Source organism: Myxine glutinosa, chromosome 5 (assembly GCF_964187855.1).
Source record: "Myxine glutinosa chromosome 5, kmMyxGlut1.1, whole genome shotgun sequence".
Classification (NCBI taxonomy): domain Eukaryota; kingdom Metazoa; phylum Chordata; class Myxini; order Myxiniformes; family Myxinidae; genus Myxine; species Myxine glutinosa.
The window spans coordinates 44478304-44503053 of NC_136265.1; the positions used below are offsets into that span (position 1 = coordinate 44478304).

A 24750-nucleotide genomic window follows, 5' to 3' on the forward strand; every position below is an offset into this window, starting at 1 on the left:
CCTAACACTAACAACCCTAACCCTAACCCTAACACTAACAACCCTAACCCTAACCCTAATCGATTATCTCGGGATTCTCTGTTTTTGTCATCCTGTGTCTCTTTTCAATAGAATATTATATTCCATCAGTACAGGTGGTGTGTAGTGACCCACCATTACCATCCTCATACGCATAAACTGTTTGGGCCCAGCTTTTGGTATATCCCTGGGATAGATAAAATTTGTTAATGTCTGCTTGAAGAAAGTGGTGGTATTTGGATTCCAACCAGGGGAATCCATGCTAATGGCTCAGGAGTGATTCCCTTTCATTTCATCCATTCTCGAAGCACATCGCTTCAGCGCGGGGATCCTCCGCTCTCGCAGACCGTCGATGCAATAATATAGACAAACACGTACATACTGGAAGGGGGACATTTTGCCACCACTTTACTCAAAATACAATATAAGCTTTTATTGGTTTTGCTGTTTAATTTTCTTATACTACATCAGCAAAGGAGTCTGAATGACAATTTTCTTTAACTTGACCGTATTATAAAACTACAGATTGGGTTTCAATATTGATTCCTTTATGCTTAATATACTCGGAAAATAACCCGAATCATGAGAAAGAAAGGGAAGGATACATTTTTTCAGCTCATGAAGAAAACAGGAAGAAGATGCTGTTTATGGGTCAAAGTTTGAGCCTTGACCCGGTTGATCCGGAAAATGAATCGGAGCCCTGTTTCAACACTCAAGAATTGCACAAATGCCAAGTCGTGCTGCCACCCTTTTGTCTGTACTGATCTAATACTCCCAGAGTGCAGTGGGGCCTGCACACTCAGCTCGTGCAGTCAGAAGACCAGCCTGATCTCCTTGCACGTACTTTCCATTGGGCGCACGGATGGCGATGCGGCTAAGTGCGATGAACTCGAACAGGAAAGGTGTTGCGCACGATGCTAGGCCCACAACCTTTCCAGGGCCTATAGACCAAAACTTGCCGTTTGATGCTGCAGACAGTGGATGTGAAAAGTATTTTCAAACTGATACACATTAAAATACTGTACTTTAAAAAAAATCTCACAAGATGTTAGTCTCATGCTGTTCAAGTACAAGTTACTGTTATTGCTGAGAATAAAAAGGTCTCCATTGCTAAAAACCCAGGTGACTCAAAAAATGACATTCAGGTAGTAGGGCAATGCCCTACTATTGGGTCTCTATTGCTACTGCGCCAGGCCTATTCTACACGTGGTGCCAGTCCACACTTTGTGGTCCTCCTCCTAAATGCCTCAGGGTAACGTAGAACTGGCAATAACATGCTTCACATAAATTAAATAATATCGCCCCACAATCAAACGTAAAAACCTTGAATAGTGTAGGCCCCATCTTGGAAGTCTAGGCGAAAGACTTCATAAGAAGAACGGTTGCAGTCGAGAGCATCGGCGCGGCAGGCAATGAAACCATGTTCTCCACGTAGCACCATGATAGGCCGGTTTATTAACTTCAGCATGAACTCCTCTGATTTTCCTGCACACACCATGGCAACTACTATGATTGGGAGATTTCCCCCATAACTCCACACATATCCTGAAACCTTGACCGTGTCTTTGATCAAAGTGTAAACGCCACTGGTCAATTGGTGAAGGTATAACCAACCGCAGTGGCATAGTGGTTAGAGCTTCCGCTTTAAGTCTAGAGGAGGGCGGCGGTTCGAACTCTGGCCAAGTCCTACCAAAGACATCAACATCTTCCTTTTGGGAGACTAATTTGAGGTGTTCCAACTTACCGATTGCAACATTTGTTGAGTAGATTTGGCCGTTCTTCAAGGTGCTGAGGAACTTTCCGGTAGAAGCTTTGATGGCAATCCTCCGGCCGCACCACACGATGTCAAAGTAGCTGTCAACCATCCTTTGGGGGTGATCATCATGCAAACTTAACGTCAATGATTACGAACTTAGACTGGCCAAACAATTATGGAAATCTACTTCCTCACAGATTATGAAAGAAAGGAAGAAAAAAAAAGTCACCTCATTTGACCCGTGGATTGAATACGCGAAGATCTAACAATTATCCAGAATGATCCGTGCATGGTGCGGAGGACCACCTTGTCACTGCCTTTCTCCATCTCCAGTTGGAATGTCTCTTCATCCCTCGCTTCCTTTCCCTGAAGTGCGGTGATGTCAATACCTGCAGTTGCCATAGAAATGGTGACTACAAGTATATGCTTCTGGATCTACAAATGTAAAAATACGCCGGATTCATCAAGACATTATTTAAGGTTTAACGCCCAGTTTAACGTCTATCTGAGAGAGGCCACACACATTGACGAATCGCCCTGCTTGAGGGCTGAGAGACACCAGGACAGTTTATAGCTGGGTCAAGATTCGATACCCAGGCTAGACAGTTCTGAGTCAAGTGTGCACACCTCGAGGCTACCCTGCCAGTCCAAAACTTACGTTTTAAGAAGCATATCTCCTTCATTTAAGCTTGACAACATGTTTATTGGTCTATTCTCAACCCAGTTGCCCTTGCTTGGATTGAGAAACTTTACCTTCAGCATTTCAAGGCCTCAATCAATATAAGCTCTCCCTGATCCAGCCTTTCAATTTCCCCATTACTTCAGCTCCTTTGTTACAGGAACTAATGATGAATGACTATTGGCATTGCCCTTCTGTAACCCCAGATAAAAAAGCACTAACCTTGACATGTGGTCAGCACTCGCCCATCGTAACTCAAAATCACCACCTGAGGGTGGCTGTCTGTGAGCAAGAAGAAGTCGTCTTTTCCTGCCTTGGAGTTCTTTCCGACTTGCAGCGTTCCTGATGGTCCAACGACGGAGAGATATTTCCCGTCTTCCGCCTTGAATGCCATGTTTCCTGCCTTGAACTCGAGCATGTATTTTGTGCCTGACTCCGGCTGATTTACAAGCCTCCCGTCTTGTCGCACGTAGCGGTTGTCACAGGTCTTTAGGCTGTACCGGCCACCTTGGAAGTCCAGCATGATGAGGCAAGAGACTCCCCACGGAATGTTTCTATCAAGTGTGAGCTGGTCGTCGTTGAGGCGTGCATACTGCCTGAGCCATACACACCATCACCATTAGCGTCAATGCTATGACTCATCAATCGTTATTTTAAAACTTTATTTCTTAGATCATATTGATAGTAAAGTTAGCCTGGCATTGGTTTAGCGGTTAGGGTTTGGGCTTGGGATCCTGGGATCCTGGGTTTGAATCCTGGTCGATCACTGAATGAACACAGGGGGGTTGATTCAGCCTGTCTTCCTTCTGAGGTCGGCAAATTGAGTACCAGTTCACTGGTAATTCCCTGTGTGTCGCAAGAGGTGACTAACAGGGTTGGCGGCAGGAAGGGCATCCGTCCGTAAAACATTGCTTCAAAAAAGGGGACCATGGTGCCCAAAAAAAGGCCAACCCCTGCTCTGTGGGGAAAAATGGCCTCTCAAGGTAGTTCTGTATTGATAGTAAAGTTAAAATAGACTTTTTTTCTTTTTTTTGGATGCGAGGTTAAAGCTCGTGGAAAAACTACAACATTGAATGGAGCAGGACGCAACACTAGAACAAAAGGAAGAGTAGAGAAAGGGGGAAAACGCCAACAGCAGGGTTGAAGAACAAAATAGAGGAAGACCTGGACAAACAATGTGTGTGCAGAGGAATAAGGGGTAAGGGAGGACGCATGGGGTTGACAAGATGGAAACAGAAGCAATCTTTCAGGAAGGAAAAAATGGAAATTTGGAAGGAGGTGGGCATTCATGTGGATAGAAACGATCCTGGTGTTGGATTGGGGACGATCTGAGATGGTGGTGAACAGTTGTCCTGAAGACCTGGAGGGAAGAACAAGATTGAAAAAAAAATGTGGAAGTTGGTTCCACAGGTGGGAAAAAAAATTGGAACAAACAAGTGGAGATGAGCATTGATTCTGGGTTTTGAGAGTTTCACCAGAAGGGGGTTGATGGTGGAGCGCGTGCACCCTGCAGAAACCTGGGGGTGACAAAGCATGGGAAGAGCAGAGGGTGCTATAAAAGAAAGGAGGCTGTATAATCAAATAGAAGACCAAATACTGCATTGGAGTCATCAGCAAAGATGGAGTCATCAGGAGGAACCTGGATCATATTCGTGTTTTTCCACGACTCCACAACTCTCAAACCCATTCAGGCGCAGCCAAGTGGTCCTTACAGAAAACTTTTTGCAAGAATTCATTTCTCCTTAGACAGATAGATCAAAAAAGACAGAAATAAAGAAAAAGCAAGAATTAGAATGAACAAAGAGAAATGTGTAAAAGTAGAAAGAAGTGTGAAAGGAACAAGGTACAAAGTTGTCCAGAAGAACCCGTATAGATAGATTTCAGCAGTTACTCCCCAGGCTCAAACCAAGCAACAGGTACAAGCTACCAGAGGTCCGTCAGCGGGGCAGCACAGCATCAGGATATGGTACAAGCTTAATCAAATGGAAGACCAAATACTGAAAGACAGAGAGACCAGTGACCTGTCTGTGATGGGAAAGTGATAGGCCCATAGAATCAACTTCATTGCAAGAGATTCCAATAATCCTGAAGGCATTGGTTTCCATGGCATCAGGCTGAGCATTGTGTGAGGCAGGGGAGCCAGCCCAGAGGGGAAAGCATCAAGCTCCATCAAGCTGCAGATGAAGGCCTTGTAGGTGGACAAGAGTACAGGTGTGCCAAGGAAGGACTTTGCACGATGGAGGATGCCCAGCCGGCGTCTGGCTTTGGAGGCCATCCCTTGAAATGTGGTTTGCCCCAGAAAGGAAATGGTTGAGAGTGAAACCCAGGTGTGTGAGTGACTGAATATCCTCAAGAGAATTGTTAAGAAAGTTGATGGGGGCGGGGGGGGGGGGCGAGGTGGGTTGGGGGATTTGCCCTATGGTCTTTTCGGAGAGAGATAGTGACATTTATCTGGATTGAAAGACATTTTCCAAGTGTTTGACCAGCTTGTGATTTTATCAAGGTATGAAGAGAGGGAAGAGGCTGCTGCGGAGGGATGTCATATCTGAAGGACTAGGTATGTCACAGCAGAGGGTGGAGATGTCAGCAAATAGATAGGGGATTTTCCAGAGAGTCATGGAGATCATTGATGAAGATTAGGAATAAGATTGGACCTAGAACACTGCCTTGGGTACTCCAGTCTTAACAGGGAGAGGAGAGGAAAATATTCCATTGAGAGCCACATGTTAACTTTGAGAGTAGAGGAAGTCAGTGACCCAAGAGTAGAGTTGGCTTTGGATTCCATAGGCGAGCAAGGTGGGGTGCCCGACTGTATCAAAAGCACGAGTTATGTCTGGAGAGATGGTCCTGATCTCATGTCTGACATTGAGGGCCTCCATCCATTGTTGGGAGAGTTGGAGCAGCATTTCCAAGATAGACCTGGTCTGAATACAAATTGGTCATCTGAGATGAAGCTGTTGGAGAAACGGAAGGATTTCATATCAACTATGATAATGGATTCCATGGCCTTGCTGTTGCTTGTAAGTAAGTGAACAGGATTGTTTTTTGCATCTTGTTATGTAATGCTGTGATGGTGGCTGATTTCCAAGCAGATGGAAGATGACCTAGGGTGAATGGGAGGATTAAATGAGCAGAAAGTGGATGCGCAAGAGCAGCAGAGTGGGTTTTTTTGGAGACGTGAACTGATGCCATCTGGTCCAGTTGCAGAATTAGAGTCGAGAGTCACCAGAAACTTCACCACCTTCTCAAGGGCAAGAGATACAGAGTCCAGGAGCAGTTGGGTACGACTGAATAGTGTGGGTACAGAGAGCGAGGGAGTGGTGACACAAGATTTGGAAGCAAGCACAGAATTGAGGCATTCGGCTTTCTCACTAGTGGAGTCGGCTGTGGTGTCACTTGAAGTGAGGGAAGGGATGGAATGGGAGAATACTCTAGAGACAGACTTAACAAGATGCAACCAGGCTTTAGAGGAGGGGGACAAGTTTGAAAGTTCAATCTTGAGCTGTCATAGGTGTGCTCAGGACCTGACAGTATACCTGGTCGTGTACTCAGGGAATGTGCAGACCAGCTAGCAGACGATCTCACAGACATCTTCAACATCTCCCTGAGCCAGGCAGTTGTCCCAGCATGCTTTAAGGCCATCACCATCATACCAGTGCCAAAGAAGTCAACAGTGTCCTGCCTTAATGACTATCGCCCTGTGGCACTCACATCCATTATTATAAAGTGCCTCGAGAGGCTAGTCATGGGCCACATGAAAACCAGACTCCCCAGCTCACTAGACCCCCTCCAGTTTGCATATCGTCCTAACCGGTCTACTGAGGATGCCATATCCTCTGTTTTTCATCTGGCCCTGCCTCACCTGGAAAACAAAAACACTTATGTAAGAATGCTGTTTATTGATTTCAGTTCAGCATTTAACATAATTATCCCCCAGAAGTTGATAGGGAAGTTGGGCCTGTTGGGCAAAAACACCTGCCTCTGTAATTGGATCCTGGACTTCCTGACCGAGAAACCTCAGACAGTCCGGATCGGAAATAACATCTCCGGCATCACCACACTGAGCACCCGTGCCTCCCAGGGCTGTGTGCTCAGTCCACTGCTGTTCACATTGCTGACTCATGACCGTTCTGCCAAGGACAGTTCAAATCATATCATCAAGTTTGCTGAAGAAACGACAGTGGTGGGTCTCATCATCAACAATGATGAGTCAGCATACAGAGAGGAGGTGGAGCGGCTAGCAGGGTGGTGTAGTAACAATAATCTGTCTCTTAATGTGGATAAAACAAAAGAGATGACTGTGGATTTCAGGAAGGCCCGCGCTGACTACTCCCCACTGTACATCAACGGTTCCACCGTGGAGACAGTTAGGAGCACCACGTTTCTTGGTGTGCACATCACAAATGACCTCAAATGGTCCCTCAACACCACTTCCCTAGCCAAGAGAGCACAGCAGCGTCTCCATTTCCTGCGACGCATCAGGAAGGCAAGCCTTCCCCCCTCCATCCTCACCTTATTCTACAGGGGTACCATTGAGAGCGTCCTGACCCGCTGTATCACTGTCTGGTACGGGAATTGCAATGTCTCGGATCGCCAGACTCTGCAACGGATAGTGAAGACAGCTGAAAACATCATTGGGGTCTCTCTCCCCTCCATGCAGGGTATCTATTACAAACGCTGCACACGCAAGGCCACCAACATAGCTGACGACCGTTTCCACCCGTCCTATGGACTTTTTGCCCTCCTGCCTTCTGGGAAAAGGTACCGCAGGATCCGGGCCAGATCTGCCAGACTCTGTAACAGTTTCTTCCCCCAGACTGTAAGGCTCCTCAACACCCTTGTTACCTTCCACCACCCACTTTAATTTAACTAACAGGGTCTAAACGCCCTCCCCACCCCCCTCCCCTCCCCCCCCCCCACCCACTTGCACTACATGTATCATATGCTGTTATACATAATATGTTGCTACATCAATGGTTTACTTATCAGATGTAACCTACAGTCAACTGTTAAACTCTATACATTTTTGTTAAAATTTTTATTTTATGTTGACTTGGATATACTGTACTCATATTGCCATGGATATTCATTGTGTATTTACTGTATACTATCCTGTGTATTTGTAGTATTGTTATGTGTAGTTATGGTATTGCGTTACACTTGTCATGTCCAATTGCACTATGTGTAGTTTGCTTGAATGTTTATATTACACCGAGGTCCAGGAGGAACGTCATTTCGTTCCATTTTATACTGTATTGTATGTGAATGGGATGACAATAAAGTTTATTGAATTGAATTGAATTGAGCTTGGACAAATGTTTTCTGGCTCTGCTGAGAGTCGACACACACTTGTGGGCTTTTTGGAATGATCTCAGATTGCCTTCAGTTGGGTTTGCTTTCTCGGAAGAGAAGTCAAGTTGTTTAAAAGCAACTGCCTCACCACAAGGCAGGAAGAAGGTAGGATAACTGAAGACGAGATAAGATAGATCTGTGCATAAGAGAAAGCAGGTTGCTGTGGAATAATTCCCAAGCTGAGTTAATATCAGGGACAGTAATCCCATCTCATCGGCAGGTTTTTTATAAGGATGCCTTTGACTATCTGCATGACTGTTATGGATCTGATATAAGGGATAAAATGGGGGGTAGATGAGAATAGTTATTTTTAGAGTACATGTTAGCGTAAATGTGGTGTAACTCCCGTAAATGATAAAACATGTCGAGCAAGTGTTTAGAAAGACTTAGTCCCTCTCTCCACCATACCCCATCTCCTGCCCCCGTGTCTGTATATACACACAACCTCCTCCCCCCTTGTGAACCCTCCCTGTCATTTAACTATCTTTGTGTTGAATTTCCCCGGCAAAATAGCCAATAGGAACAGTCCACGCATGATTGCGGTCTTTGTGTGGAATTTCCCCAGCATAATAGCCAATAGGCACAGTCCACGCATGATTGCGGTCTTTGTGTGGAATTTCCCCAGCATAATAGCCAATAGGCACAGTCCATGCATGATTGCGGTCTTTGTGTGGAATTTCCCCAGCATAATAGCCAATAGGCACAGTCCACGCATGATTGCGGTCTTTGTGTGGAATTTCCCCGACAGCACAGCCAATGAGCGTGGATGATCGCAATAATTTATTACTCCCGCCAGGGAGTAATGCATTCGATCGTGTCCATCCGTGTGTGTCTGCGTGTGTGTGTGTGTGTGTGTGTGTGTGTGTGTGTGTGTGTGTGTGTGTGTGTGTGTGTGTATGTGTGTTCGTATGTTCGTGTGTTTGTGAGCAAGATATCTGGAAAAGTTCTGAACGGATTTGGATGAAAGTTGGTGGGATGATTGCCCTTGGGATGAGGAGCAATTGATTAGTTTTTGGTGAAGCTCAGGATATTATTCCGGATCCAGGAATTTTTTGGGGTATTTTATTTTTCTGTTTTACTGCATTAAAGCTTTTATTCTTATTCTTAAATGATGTTTTTCTCCTCTAATTCCGAGATATATCAAAATAAATTATCTGACAGTTAGGGCCTACTTTCTTTTTCATATATTGTTTTGGGGAGAGGGGATGTTAAACAAAACGTATTATTCCAACTTGACCCACGGCGGGAGTATGCGCTCTACTGAGTGGCGTTCTAGTTATCGATTGTAATCGCTGCTTTGCAGCCGTGCCCCCCTCCTTTATCTCTGTGAATGAATCCTCTCTTTTTGGTGAAACCTCGTTTGGTCATTGGGAGCGAGCTAAATAGCACTCCATCGCAAATTGGTTTATTCACCCGTTAGATGGACATATTGTGTCCACACATACAGCCTCTAGTTCAGAACGTTTACGCATCTCCACCCGGCTATCTGGCTGGTGTCCCAAGATGGCTGTTGTATTCGGAAATGCCAATTTGTGCCAAATTTAATTTGTGCCAGATGTGGTCCTTTTTGTCCCATACCGTACCCGCCGGGCGGAGTGACGGTTGTTGAAGACCCCACGATAATACCTCTTCTTTGCAAGTTCCTCCATGATCGTTGTAAATATGTATATATATATATATATATATATATATATATATATATGTATATATATATATATATATATATATATATATATATATATATATATATATATATATATATATGTATATATATATATATATATAAATGTGTTTTTTTTTTTTTTGTTTTTTTTTTAAAGGTTGCCTTTAACTATTTTGGACCAGTGGTCAACATGGTGTCTTTCATGTAATATGTTGTGTTATGGACGTGAACACTTGTCTTGACTTAAAAGCCGATCCTGAATTCCGTACCTTCGCCCCGTGGAGTAGAGGCACACCTGCGGGTGCATGGCCAAATGCACAACCCACAACTCTGGGTCAGATACAGACTGGGCAAAACACCAAACCTTAATTTCTTCTTTTCCTTCAACATGACCTCCAAATACTCCCACAGCGCCACTTGCTGATCCGCGTTTTAGCCCAAGGAAGCGACCATGTGCTTCAGACTTCAAAGCCCAGCGGCCATCTGCTTGTGGAAGAACAATGAACCTGAGGAGACATGGTATGAAAGGCACAACTTTAGAAGCACAAAAAGCACAACGTTCAGAATATTGTCGTGTCCCCGGGGTTAAGACCCCTGGGTGACGAATGACCGAACGTTGTTAACTCCAAGGCATATTTCGAAACTTGGCGGGATTGTCTTTGGTGTGCGCGGGGAAGGCCTGAAGCGTTATCTAATCAGAACACATGGGGTTACTCCAAGCCCACAGAACAAAGAAACGAAACAAGACAAGAAATGAAATGCACAAATAATGGGTTTATTATAAATAATTTCAACCCAGGTAAAATAAATGCGACGTAAAAACTATAGTCCTACTTGAGACGTCTCCACTCCGACTCAGATACAGACAGGGGAATGAGATAAAAGGAAATAAATGTTTGTTGATTCAGCACTCAGCTCTGGTCTTGATGAGCACGTTGGTGGGGTAGGTCCACGAGAAGACCGCGCATCGAAGCGCCCAACAATGGCGCCGGTCAATTGCGCCAGCACGCCGAGCCATGCAGCAGGCAGCCAAAACGTCTCCCGCTCAATCCTGGGCCAGCCAGCACAACACGGTCCCAGCTCCAATCCCCCCTTCTTCAACGCGCAAGGGCTCCACAAAGTTCCCCTCCGAAAGTGCACGAACTCTAGCAGCAGCCGAGAGCCGGAGACAAAAGTGTCCGCTCGCCATGAAGCCAGGACCAGAAGAGCGCGGGAGAGGGGGAAACACACCCTCCCCTCTTCTCGCTGATGTCACACTCGAACCAATCCCCGCGCCCCACTACTTCAGTGCATGGCCATGACCAACCATTCCCTTTGGGGGTAGGGCCTTACGGCCTTTCTTGACGCCCGGCGAGAATGTTCGGGGCAGGGTTCCCTTGCCGATCGGCAAATGTGCTGGGTTTCTGTCGGGCTTGACGGTGTGATTGTGGCATTGTGCCAATTGCATGGTTGGCCGAGTGAATTTTATAAGAACAAAGGGAAAAATCACAGGGGGCTACTTACACACTGGGATTTATTAATCTTATGCCCGAGAACTAGTTAACACAAAAGCCACGCCCCTTATGGCAACATGCAAACTCTCTTAACCTGCATGTTTAACCTGCTTATGTACATCAAAATTGGCTTTCTACGCGTCACACGGTCCATGCTAAACTATACATTCCTGACTTTACAAAGGTATTTCTTCTCCTACCCCCACAAACGTAACAATATGTTTCAATAGAATAATCAAATGATTGAGTGATCTTGCATCAGTGGCCATCTCTATATTTGTGATGGAAGTGTGGCATATGTTTGGTATGAGTATATGTTTCCCTTCATTCCGGTTACTTTTATCCTTTCCCAAACTTTGCTCATCACTCCTCCCACATCCCCTAACTTCTTTTCTCTATTTCCTACCATCTCCCATCTCTTCCCTTTCTCAGTTTCACTCTTGTCAGTGCCCATATGACAATCACACACATGGAGGAGACAGAGTTGTCCAGACTGCAATCATTCCTTCTCGAACAAGTGAGTCTTTTCAATGTAAATGGTGGTGGGTGTGATAGGGACATAAGTTTAAGTTTTTTTTTTTGTAAAACGTGTTGAAAGGAAGTAAAAATGATCAGTGAGCAAGACTTCCGCTGCAAGGCAGCTCTAGGCTCCTGGACTGTTCCATGATGAACTCCAGTGGTGGTGGAAGGAGGGAGCTGGAAAGCGTGTTTACAGAAGTCCGCAGGGGTGCACCATGCTTCCGTACACGACCAGTGCTTGGACTGCACCTTCCAGCACCAAGCAGCAGCACCAGTCTGCAGCTTCTGCTGTTACGTGAACCCTAGGGTTACGACGTGGAGGAAGATGAGGACTATAGACCCTGGCTTGATCACTCTTTTATATCCTATAGTTGCACTCCGTAATGATTCCTATCCTAGCAAATGGCACTTTACCTTTAATGAGACTAAGCTATGAGGAGTAGCTCAAGGAGACAGGACTTTTTTTTAAATCAGAAAGGAGACGATTACAAGGAGATCTGATTGACTCATTGAGATGTTTAAGATAATCAAGGGTACAGACAAAATTAGTGCAGAAGAGTTTTTCAGTACAATGGGCTGTTAGGACCAGAGGCCGCAAATTGAGAGTAAAAACACACGAGAGTTAAGATGGCAGTAAGGCAGGCGTCTTTTACTCATATGATAATAAATGCATGGGATAGTCTACCTAAAAAGGTACTGGCAGTAGAGATAGTGGATACGTTTAAATTTGTGTTAGGTACCGAGAAACATTGGGTTTGGGGTACACGGCCAATGGTAGGAACGGTATTGTAGCTGGATATGGATGGGTGATTGTATACCTGTGCCATGATTGCGTGGTTTTCGTTCAATTTACCGTAGAGTAAATCCCAGTCGTGGCAACACACACGTTCCCTTGCTGTAGGCATTTCTTCACAATGTCCTCATTCACCCCAATGTAAGCTTTCCCTGACCATGTTCTCCTCCACAAGGCAAGGCCTTCACTGCCCATGTTCTCCTCCACAACGCAAGGCCTTCCCTGGCCATGTTCTCCTTTACAAGGCAAGGCCATCCCTAACCATGTTCTCCTCCACAAGGCAAGGCCTTCCCTGCCCATGTTCTCCTCCACAAGACAAGCCCTTCCCTGCCCATGTTCTCCTCCACAAGGCAAGCCCTTCCCTGGCCATGTTCTCCTTTACAAGGCAAGGCCATCCCTAACCATGTTCTCCTCCACAAGGCAAGCCCTTCCCTGCCCATGTTCTCCTCCACAAGACAAGCCCTTCCCTGCCCATGTTCTCCTCCACAAGGCAAGCCCTTCCCTGCCCATGTTCTCCTCCACAAGACGAACCCTTCCCTGCCCATGTTCTCCTCCACAAGACAAGCCCTTCCCTGCCCATGTTCTCTTCCACAAGGCAAGGCCTTCCATGACCATGTTCTCTTCCACAAGGCAAGGCCTTCCCTGACCATGTTCTCCTCCACAAGGCAAGCCCTTCCCTGCCCATGTTCTCTTCCACAAGGCAAGGCCTTCCATGACCATGTTCTCTTCCACAAGGCAAGGCCTTCCCTGACCATGTTCTCTTCCACAAGACGAACCCTTCCCTGCCCATGTTCTCCTCCACAAGACAAGCCCTTCCCTGCCCATGTTCTCTTCCACAAGGCAAGGCCTTCCATGACCATGCTCTCTTCCACAAGGCAAGGCCTTCCCTGACCATGTTCTCCTCCACACTATCATTGTCACTTTGTTCTTCCGAAGTAGGTGCAGTTTGAACATTATTTAGCTCTGTTTGACTGTATTCCAGTTTGAAAGAATATGGTTCTATTCCAGAAGAAAAATCCATTGCTATGGCGAGCTGTGTTCCAATGTGGCGGCTTCCGTTCCAGCAATTTTGGCCAAGGAATAATTTCCTTTTCATGCATTTACTTCACTGATAAATCTTAGCAGTCTTTGCAGTTTTGACTATTATATGGATGGTAAGTTGGGAGGGAGGAGGGATGCAGATTTGGGAAGAGGGAGGGATGCGGACTTGGAGTTGGGAGAGGGGTGTCAAAATGTGATTTGTGTTCTCCATTGTTCAAATATATAATTCATTTTAACTAAAATAAAGATTTTCAGAGTTGTAGAAAAAAATCTTTTTGAACATTTACTGCTGTTGATGCAGCGTCTTTTACACCACCTTATTTAACCCGTTACATTAGCTCTTCATGCCTGTTGTTTGTGTCCTTTATGACGTCCTGAAAAACAGTACGTTTCCTGTTTGGAATTATTTTCCAGTTTCACTGCCAGACAGGCAGACAGAGTAAAAACAAGTATAAATACATTCAAATAACACCGCCCCGGCAGGGCCGTCTTTAGGCATGGGCACACTGGGCAGTTGCCCAGGGGCCCCAAGTTGCCCAGGGGCCCCACGATTCTATGGGCACCATGCTGCCATATTGTTCATGAGAGATCTCTTGGCACAGTGGATAATTACTCGACCTCTCGCTGGAAAGGCCTGGGATTAAGTTACGAAATAAGACTGCAGCAGATTACATTTCATTTTATATGCAAATTGTATAATATGTAGGGGAAGGCGGGGCAAGTTGAGCATAGGGGTAAGTTGAGCCACCACCTCCCAGCCAGTTATGAATGAGTCAGACTTTGTGGTGGCGCCATCTATAGATGCCCCATTGCATAACTCCAAATTCTGCCATATTGTTTTCTAAATTGAAACAGAAACCAGTGTTGCAGAGGGAAAAATCCAATTTTCAGCCATAAAAGTAAAAAGGTGTAAAACAGGTAAGTTCACGTTTCTTCCATATGCAGCATAGATATAATATGGATATCAGATGACAATTGTTAGTCCAGGTATGTGTCTCCATTCTTGTCATAGACTTTAATACGATGGATGCATAGAATATGTGTGTATCTGGAGACATCTCAGAAAGTTCAGACTGGGGTAAGTTGAGGCAGACCCTACGGGGCAAATCGAGCCATGGCTCAACTTGCCCCGTAGGGTCTGGCTCAACTTGCCAACTCATGTTGGTGGAGATAATAATAATTAGCATTTATAATGCGCTTTTCCCCAAAGGCTCAAAGCGCTTACAGAATACCATATTATTACCCCGGTCATTGGATACATTGCGAGCCTGCACCACACTGGGTGTACCATCTTCACTCCCCAGGGAGCATTCCTTGCCGTGCTGCCATTTCAAGCGCTCCGAGCAAAGTCATTCACAGAGGCTTTCACATCCTACCAGGTCCCTTTCACATCCTACAGCCTAAGTGCGTTGGCAGTTCTGCCCGTTGTTCTGGAGAGCTCGTGTTCAATTGTGACTTGTCAGTTTGGCAGCTTAATTGACTTGATTTCTGACATGTTTTAGTTTTAGTTCCAGATCCAAATGATGAAGCTGGCATTGATGAGCAAGATATTGTGCCTTAATTGCCACAGTCTGACTGTTGGCCTTTCTGGGTGTATTTGGGACACTTTTGTTTTATTGTGACTTAAAACTGTGGCAGCTGTTTTCAACTCAATCCAGCTGCCACATTGAATTATAACCATGAACACAAGGTACATGTAAATATTTCGTTCAGTGTTGTAACAAGTACATTAAATATTTTTCAGGCAGACCAATCTTTCTACTTCAGTTATCTTTATTTGGGGCAATGATCAACTATTTGGGATACTTTTTGTTTAATTGTGACTTGAAACTGTGACAGGTGGATTGAGTTGACGTTTCTTACCACAGTTGACAATCTTGTTTTTCTATGAGAGTGACTCAATTTGTTCGTAACTGATTACTATAAGTATAACCATGAACACAAGGTAATCATTTCGTTCAGTGTTGTAGAACTTTACAACATCAAATATTTTTCTGGCAAAACAATGGTTTTCTACTTTAGTTATCTTTATTTGGGGCAATGATCAACTTACCCCTATGTGGTACAACTTACCCCAGAGGTTGGATCAACTTACCCCTCAGGTGGGCAAGTTGAGCCATTTGGCCTCCGTTTTTTCAAAGGTAACAGTGACTTTCAGTGTGGGGATAGAAAGTAAGAACTAGCTACAAAATATTTCCCAAGGATTAAATTAGAAGGCAAGATACTCATTTGTGCAAGATCATCAGTAAGTTCAGTCCTAACATTCCAAGAACAAAAACTGGCTCAACTTGCCCCGCCTTCCCCTATCAACCTTATTTCATGAAGATTTCCACTCATTTATTCACTGTGTAAAATACGAAACAAGTTTCACTGCGCATCCCGATTGCCATTTGTTGAATGACGCCACGACCTTCTCTCAAATTTATTCCAGCAAGCGCCATCAGCATTTCACAGCGCCAACTATTTGTCTTGTCACTTTTGTGAACTGTGAATAGTGAGCATCTTCCATTCCTATGTAATAAGGCATGTACAGTTTAAATTCATTGTCAATTATAATGCATTAACAACCAATATTTGCCGAAATGATTGTCAAAGTGTCCACTGGGCACGAAGAATTGAGTTTATCCTAATCGTGTCGTTCACCAGAGGCCAGACCTGAGAGAGCACATATATATACTATATTCTTTCCTTTTCGTTTCTCTTTTTGTTTATCAATCTGTTTGTTAATATAAATATTTGTAATCTATATATAAAAGAAAGTTTTTGTTTGTTGGTTTGTTTGTTTGTCTGCACGCGCTAATCTCCTAAACAGTGAAAGATAGGAAGAAACTTCTAATACAAAAAATGTCTGGATGGCCCCCTGGAAGGTTGTAGGCTAGGTGGCGAGACCGGTCGAGGCCCACTTCGGCCGGGCTTGGCCCATTTCGCAATTAAAAGCTGAGCTAAATTATAGTAGTACATCTTCTACGGCCGCGGGTAATAGTTGAATTATAGTAGTAAATTCATTCAAAAAGAACTAAAAATGTCGGGACGGGCCCTGGGAAGGTTATAGGCTAGATGACGAGGCCGGTCGAGGCCGCTTCGGCCGAGCTGGGCCCATTTCGCAATTAAAAGCTGAGCTGATTTATAATAGTCAATCTTCTATGGCCACGAGTAAAAGCTGAATTATAGTAGTAAATTCATTTAAAAAGAACTAAAAATGTCGGGACCGGCCCTGGGAAGGTTATAGGCTAGGTGGCGAGGCCGGTTGAGGCCGCTTCGGCCAGGCTGGGCCCATTTCACAATTAAAAGCTGAGCTGAATTATAATAGTCAATCTTCCACAGCCGCGGGGTATAGGCTGAATTATAGTAGTAAATTCATTCAAAAAGAACCAAAAATGTCAGGACGGGTCCCGGGAAGGTTATACGCTAGGTGGCGAGGCCGCCTCGGCCGGGATGGGCCCATTTCGCAATTAAAAGCTGAGCTGAATTATAATAGTTAATCTTCCACAGCTGCGAGTAAAGGCTGAATTATAGTAGTAAATTCATTCAAAAAGAACCAAAAATGTCGGGACCGGCCCTGGGAAGGTTATAGGCTAGGTGGCGAGGCCGGTTGAGGCCGCTTCGGCCAGGCTGGGCCCATTTCACAATTAAAAGCTGAGCTGAATTATAATAGTCAATCTTCCACAGCCACGAATAAAAGCTGAATTGTAGTAGTAAATTCATTCAAAAAGAACCAAAAACGTCGGGACGGGCCCCGGGAAGGTTTTAGGCTAGTTGGTGAGGACGGTCGAGGCCGCCTCGGCTGGGATGGGCCCATTTCGTAATTAAAAGCTGAGCTGAATTATAATAGTCAATCTTCCACAGCCGTGATTATAAGCTGAATTATAGTAGTAAATTCATTCAAAAAGAACCAAAAATGTCGGGACGGGCCCCGGGAAGGTTATAGGCTAGGTGGTGAGGCCGGTCGAGGCCGCTTCGGCTGGGCTGGGTCCATTTCACAATTAAATGCTGAGCTGAATTATCGTAGTCAATCTTCCACAGCCGCGAGTAAAAGCTGAATTATAGTAGTAAATTCATTCAAAAAGAACCCGGGCAACGCCGGGTGCTTTCGGCTAGTATACTATAAATAAAATTTAAAAATACTTATATTTTTTCTCGGTGGATAACCCTTTGAGCAGAAACGAAGCGTACTTTAATGAGTGGAGCACAGAAAAGGAAAAGAGCTGCAGGGGAGAAGGAGGAAATGAGCAAACTTCCAAAGTTAACATCTTGGTTTGATCCTGCTACTCGTACTGCTCCTCCAAATACAGCATCGCCATCTACATCCACTCTTGCATCCAATCATCCGGTTCCAGACATACGATTACCTGTTCCTGCTGCTGGAGACATTCCACAAGAGGAAATACACAAATCTGTAACGTCAAAGGAGTGTGCGATTCACGTCACAAATGTGACAGATCCCCGGCTATGGAACATTTAGAATACCAATACAGTGGATTACTGGATTCGTAGTGGGCCGAAATCATGTCAGAATCATGATTGCAACCTTTCAAACTCACGCCGAGTGTACGACGGAGCCGGAGGAGGGAGAACTCAGACAAGGTATGCATCAAAGAATGTGTTCACACGTGAACTGCGGAATGGCGAGTGTGTAAAACGCGAATGGCTACTCTATTCACCATCCCAAGGTTCTTTGTACTGCTTTGGATGTCGCCAATTGTCCAAGAAAGAATCACCCTTTGCTACATCAGGATTCAATGACTGGAAACACAGCAATCTTATTGTAGAACATGAAAATGGAAAAGAACATCGCAAGTGCATGATGGCATATTTGATTCGGCATAAAGAAACTGGATGTGTAGATTCTTTATTAATCAAACATCAGCGCTCAGAGCAGGAGTACTGGCATAAAGTGTTGACATGTGTGATTTCTGTCATTCGCTTTCTTGCCTCCAGAGGTTTGTCATTTCTTGGAGAGAATCAAACTATTGGGTCGGCAAAAAAATGGAAACTTTTTAGGTATTCTCGAGCTGTTGAGTGAATTTGACCCTTTTTTGGAAGAGCATCTCAAACTGCATGGAAATGCTGGAAAGGGGAACCCGTCGTATCTATCGGCAAACATTTGTGAGGAATTTATTTAATTTATGGGTGCACATGTTCTTTGTGCTATTCTGGAAGAAATAAAAGAGTCAAAGTATTATTCATTAAGTGTGGATTCTACTCCAGACATCTCACACATTGATCAACTGACATTTACCGTCCGGTACATTCGAGGATGTGAGCCTGTGGAGCGTTTCATCAAATTCATCCCCATCTTTTCTCGTGGAGCAAAGAATCTAGCAGACACTGTTGTGGATTTCCTGAATGGGAACAAAATTCCGCCATCAAACTGCCGTGGTCAGTCGTATGACAATGCCTCAAATATGTCTGGATGCTATACTGGATTGCAGACACGGATCCGTCAACTGAATGAGTTCGCCATCTATGTCCCCTGTGCTGGACACAGCCTGAACTTAGTGGGAGTAAAAGCGGAAGAGTGTTGTCTCCAGGTTGTAAAATTCTTTGACTTTGTTCAGCGTCTGTATTCCTTTTTCTCGGCTTCTACACATCGATGGAATGTTTTGGCATCATCTTCAGGAAAATATCATATTGGGGTCAAGCGTCTGTCTGACACGAGATGGTCGTCACATTTTGATGCTGTCCACGCTCTGCATAGAGGTTTCGAGGAAATTAAACGTGCACTGGATTCGGTATCAGCTGACACTGACCAGGAAGTGAACACAAGGCGAGAGGCAGAAGGATTGAGCGAGAAAATGGAGAACCTGGAAACGATTTTTCTGACTTCTTTGGAACGACATTCTCGAAAGAGTGAGCAAAACAAGTAAGGTCCTGCAGTCAGAAGATGTGGACTTACTTGTTGCCATGAATCTTCTTGAGTCTCTGAAAACGTATCTTCAGGAAATTAGAGACAAATTTAGTGAATATGAACTGAAGGCCAGGAGTAGGTGTCCAGATTCGGATTACAGCGATGTGAAGAAACGAGTGCGAAAGCGAAGTGTACGTCTTACTGCATATGACGAATCAGAAGAAGAGATACTTCTGAACAAAAGTGAAAAGTTCAGGGTGGAAACATTCCCTCCTGTTCTGGACTCTCTGAACTCTGACCTGACAAAACGTGCAGATGCATATTCATGGATTGGAAATCTTGTTTTCCTTCTTCAGTCAATTGAAAACGATTGGTTCTGATGAGTTAAAGTGTTAAACAAAAAGTGTGAACACCTGGCTAATGTGTATCACAAAGACCTTGATCATGGTGACCTTCTAAATGAATGCCAGCAACTCAAGCACTATATGGTTCTTGATGAAAATTGTGAGACTCTCCCTGCGTTATACAGAAAAATAATTTCGGACAACTTGAAATCTGTGTTTCCCAATGTTGAAATTGCACTCAGTGTTCATGTGCATGATGGTGACCAACTGTACAGGGGAACGTTCATTTTCAAGATTGAAGCTCACAAAGAATCAGCTTCGCAGCACAATGCGGCAGCAGGTTTGAACTGGCTTTCACTCATGTGCATGGAAAATGACATCCTGAAGACCATTGACTTCAAGCCAATTATAAATCAATTCTCTGCAAAGAAATTTCGCAAACGTTTGCATAATAAAAAATAATTCATTCGTACCATCCCCGTCTGTACGGTGTAGCAATTATTATTATTTATATGTTGAAATGTTTTTTTTTTTCAAGGCTTATGTTATATTGTTCAAAAGTTTGTGTTGATTAATCCTCGCTTTACAGCATGTTTTTAGCCGCGTCGCAAGACGCTGGTCATAGAGTGCCCTCTGCTGTTGTTGTTGTTGTTCTTCTTGTTCTTCTTCTTCTTGTTCTTGCAGAGAAGACAAAACCTCAAAGCTCCACCCATTCTGGGAACCATAGCTCCACCCAGTGTGGGAGAGGCTTCATATAAACAAATATCCACCATTTTATTAACTCGCATAGCTTTGAGGCCTGTTTTGTAGGCCCGTGGTGTCTTCCTCTCTCACACAGTTTTATTTCAAATCAAATTCGATATATCATTTCATTTTTCACAGTCGCTAACATAGTTTTAGACTCGGTTGAAAAAAAACGGGAAGAAAATCCGATGAAAGTTGCCCTTTATAGAACGAAATGAATTCTCAAAGGCCTGTAACTTCAAGTCCATTGAGATATATTTTTTTTAAATCGCGGCATGGTCAGTCATACACCGCCCGAAATAAGAGACGGGAAAATGCCGAGATATATATATTTTGTTTAAATCGCGGCATGGTCAGTCATACACCGCCCGAAATAACAGACGGGAAAATGCCGAGATATATTAAAAATTCGTCCATTTGATGACAATCGTCACGATGAAATATTTAATTTATACGTCGTCACAATAATGTGGAGAGAGGAGCATAGCTTCGTTCACGTGTCGCCACACACGGGAAATTGCCGAGATATATATTTTTTAAATCGCGGCATGGTCAGTCATACACCGCCTGAAATAACAGATGGGAAAATGCCGAGATATATTAAAAATTCGTCGCCACACACGGGAAATTGCCGAGATATATTTTCACTTTGCACAAAAATAACATCAAGTAATCGAATCAATAGGAATGTCCTGTGCCTATAACATCGACGTTATAGGCACAGCTGCATCTAGGCATTGTGTAACATCGACGCGGCTTTTGTTTTAATTAAAACTTTTTGTACTTGTTTTTTAATGTTTGAACATTGATTTTGTTGAAAGTACCAATAAATCCATAGGTTTAATTTTATTGACCGTTTACATTTTTATTCCCGTGGGTGGGTGGGAAGCGGCCCCAGTGGATTGCTTTGCCCAGGGCCTACAATGCTCTTAAGACGGCCCTGCGCCCCGGTGCGAAATAAATAAATAATATGAAGCAGATGTGTTTACTTCATACAAAGTGATTGTCGGTGGAACCTAAACCAAGGTTTATAATCATGGATAAAGTCGACCTAATGAGGTCAGTGGTCAATGAAGTTATCCTTTTTGATGAGGAAAATAACTCGAGAAGCGATTGACTGCCATTTTAACTTGAAGGTATTGTTTTCCATTGTTGTCCCTTTGTTTACATATACCATAGGCTATCGGTTACCTTGCCGTGTTAAACAATACGAATTTGTGATGAGAGCAAAGTTAGTCTGAAACAATCAATATTTATTTATACATAGTGATGAAATATCTTGTAAAAGTGAGGAATGAATAAACACCGACAGCACACCGACAAACACCGACAAACACCGACATCACCCTTCCATATTATAAATAAAAACAATCATGCCAATGTCTATGACTATTACTAGTTGTTACCCTGCGCTCGCGAAGCGAAAAGCGGGGTTAAGCATTCAGTTACGCACGTGTGCCGTACGTGACTGCATTTTTAAAATTCATTTTCTCGGCAACCGTTGGTCCGATTGACATGAAATTTTCACGATTCGAGGGCCTCCTCCTGTAGAATATTAGTATTATTATTATGACGTCATAGGTCGCATGTACAGGCACCATCTTGGAAAAACTTCGCACCTCAACATCTCTGAAACCACCCCATGGAAAAAAATTGAGACCTGGCTCATTGTCAATTACTCCCCATGGGGAATGAGACATGTTAATGATGATGTCATCGGTGCTTTCGTTATGACGTCATAATTCGACAAATACAACACGTATCCATCCGTTCATTACTTTAAAAATTTCAGCAACTGTTGGTCTGATGGACACGAAATTTTCACCATAGGAGCGCCTCCTCCTTCAGAATATTTTAATGATAATCATGACGTCATAGGTCATGTGGTATAGGCGCCATCTTGGAAAAACCGGAAAATGTTGCACCTCTATATCTCCAAAACCGCTGCATCGAAAAAATTGAAACATGGCTCATTGTAAAGAACCCCATATGGGGAATAGGTGTTGTTAACGATGACGTCATTGGTGCCATAATTATGACGTCATAATTCGACAGGAACAACGCTTAGTCTGATCAGTTTGAAATGTATTGGACGTGATCTATGCAACAATTATATTAGAGAATATAAATGTCTGATGTCATCGCTCACGTGGTCTGGCAGCCATATTGGATCAAAGAAAAAAAATGTTCAAAACCAGAAGAGTTGGCTCGCATCAAGTTAACTGCGCAGGGTAAGTATTCTATGAATACCATCTAGTTTTGACTTTATGGATTCAGAAATGAAAAGTTAACGCAACACAAGAAAATTAAGATGATCAATTAATCTTAATTAATTTATCTTAATCTCTCCTTCCATATTATAGATTTAAAAAATCATGCCAATGTCTATGACTATTACTAGTTGTTTTGACTTTATGGATTCAGAAATGAAAAGCTAACGCAACACAAGAAAATTAAGATGATCAATTAATCCTAATTAATTAATCTTAATCTCTCTCTTTCTCTTTCTCTCTCTCTCTCTCTCCCTCACTCTCTCTCTCTCTATCTTTTCTAACCATAGATGAGCTTTGTTGTATGTATAGTTATACGAGCGTAGCCTATCCATCGCTTTACTGACGGACCAATTAGTCGTCCTGTTTGCCAAAAATAAATTTACCCGTGCGGAGAGTGCTTTAACCTCAGCGTTTCCCAGGTAAAAAAAAGGAAATTGTAATACCCTCTGCCACCACCACCAGGCGGAATTACATAGTACACATTAACATAGAGAATTTATGCCCCCCCCCCCCCACCCCCCTGCTCACAGTATGTGTTGAAAAGTAAATAAATAAAGTATTAACAAATCTATTACATAAGTTGAAGTTTGTATCTGTCTGTGCGTCTGCGGGCGCTTTCGGTGCTGCTTTAAATTTTCTAGCCTGGGTTCAAAATTTATCGCAGCTTTTATCCCAGCCATGGACGTTAAACAACCGACATTAGTTGGTGGACACGCTAAGTATCCCAGGTGTCCTTTGCGACTAGTAGGCAAGCTATCACCGGCATCCTGGGCAAATTACAAATTCCTGCCCTCACTTTAGTCGAACGTCACACCTGACCCTAAAAAAAATAATTCGGGAGAAAGCTCAGGCCCTTCAAAGGAAGCCATGCCCTGGGGGTGGCCACCTTGACCTCCCTTGCCATCGGCCCTACCAGTCAGCAACCTTCATGTAAAGTAAATAGTAAATATATACTGCCTTTCCAGCGAATTTGAGTTCGACACATGCAATTACACCGACTCGGCTCGTATACCCACCTGCATTCAGCATGAGGTATTTCAGCCTCAGCGATAACCTTGCCATCTCGATCAGCAGTCAAATAGCGTCCCAGGTGACTCCGTAACAAGGCCTTGGCGACCCCATCTCTGTCGTCTTGTTCCAGTGTCCACGTTTGCTTTGGCTTGAGATTGGCTCCTTTCGCGTTCACCGAGAACCCAAAGGTTTCTGCCGTGAGATAATGTTTCTGCATGCTGATGAGTCCAAACTGAATGTCCAAGAAGGTTTGAGACTTTCCTTTTGCCATGATGCTCAACTAACTCTGAACTCGTCCACCCTTGGTCTGTCCTCACCTCAATTTGTCTTCCTCCTCGATTTCACCCTTGAAACCCCGATCCTAAGGCGACGCAAGCGAGTTAAACCCAAATTGCTGTGGTCCAAGGAGTGCTTTCACTCAGGTTACACAAAGCCAATGAATCCTATTTACTTGCCTGTAAAACGAGACGTTGCCACTGTCATTCTGGTGATGGTGTAAGATGAAGTGGAAACACGTAGAAAGCTGATGCTTGCAAACAGTGATGCTGAAATACACATAAGCATAATTGCTTTTGGAGGCTTCAATGGCCACACTGTTCTTCAACGACAATGAAACGCGTTACCGCGAGTCATCAGATCCTTCTCAAGGTGCCACAGACTCCGACAGCATTCACATGATCCAAAACGTTTCTGTAATTTCTTGTCAACAACACGAACGACCGCATTGTGGTCACAACCTGCAATCAAATCGGGTAACGGGCCGATTGGGAAACGCACGTTTAATGCCCTATTAAAAGAGTAACTCGACACCTCTCATCCATGACAGCCTCCACCACGGTTATATAAGAATGAGCCGATTCGTCGCGTGGTCACGGATTGCTTAACCCCAATATGGGCCGTTCAAAAATTATGTAATGCTATTTTTTTTAGGGAGACGTGTACGATGCGTGGAGACAGGCTTGATTCGACCTTCCTAATAATTTTTTATTTGACATCGATTATATTTTTTGTGGTCCCTCATCGTAACACTCAACCCAAGCAATGCCATTGGAAATCTGGTGCAACAAACCGGGCAATGTATAATCAGCAGAGGCCTACAGGCCTGCTTGATGTCTTAGGCCTACCAAAAAACCAAGATGGCAGCCATATTATTTTGTCTGGGTGTCATGGTGGGTGGAGTCAAGCGACAAATGTGGGTGAGGTCTGGCAGCTGTCC

At 44.0% G+C, this 24750-nt stretch overlaps 1 protein-coding gene across 2 annotated transcripts; it reads right to left on the reverse strand.

The window, feature by feature from the left end:
• Window positions 1–399: 399 nt before the first annotated feature.
• LOC137427587 (fascin-like) lies at window positions 400–23882 on the reverse strand. 2 transcript variants are annotated; one of them, XM_068117184.2, is made up of 7 exons: window positions 23540–23882; window positions 9738–9974; window positions 2676–3049; window positions 2004–2163; window positions 1763–1884; window positions 1342–1503; window positions 400–986 (listed from the first exon to the last, which is right to left on the reverse strand). In XM_068117184.2, exons 1-7 carry the CDS (start codon window positions 23803–23805, stop codon window positions 784–786), a joined length of 1524 nt encoding a protein of 507 aa, XP_067973285.2. In that variant the 5' UTR covers window positions 23806–23882; the 3' UTR covers window positions 400–783. The 2 variants fall into 2 exon arrangements, with proteins under 2 accessions (XP_067973285.2, XP_067973286.2); XM_068117185.2 differs by having other exon boundaries at window positions 670–986; window positions 2676–3045; window positions 9833–9974.
• Window positions 23883–24750: the final 868 nt, after the last annotated feature.

Bases quoted from the DNA above. Each gene is read 5' to 3' on its own strand.
- LOC137427587 (XM_068117184.2), bottom strand. From the start codon at position 23,805: ATGGCAAAAGGAAAGTCTCAAACCTTCTTGGACATTCAGTTTGGACTC. The intron at 9,975-23,539 runs GTGGGTATACGA...ATGTCTCCTCAG, and splicing joins ATACCTCATGCTGAATGCAG to GTTCATTGTTCTTCCACAAG. The intron at 1,885-2,003 runs GTGACTTTTTTT...TCACCCCCAAAG, and splicing joins CAATCCACGGGTCAAATGAG to GATGGTTGACAGCTACTTTG.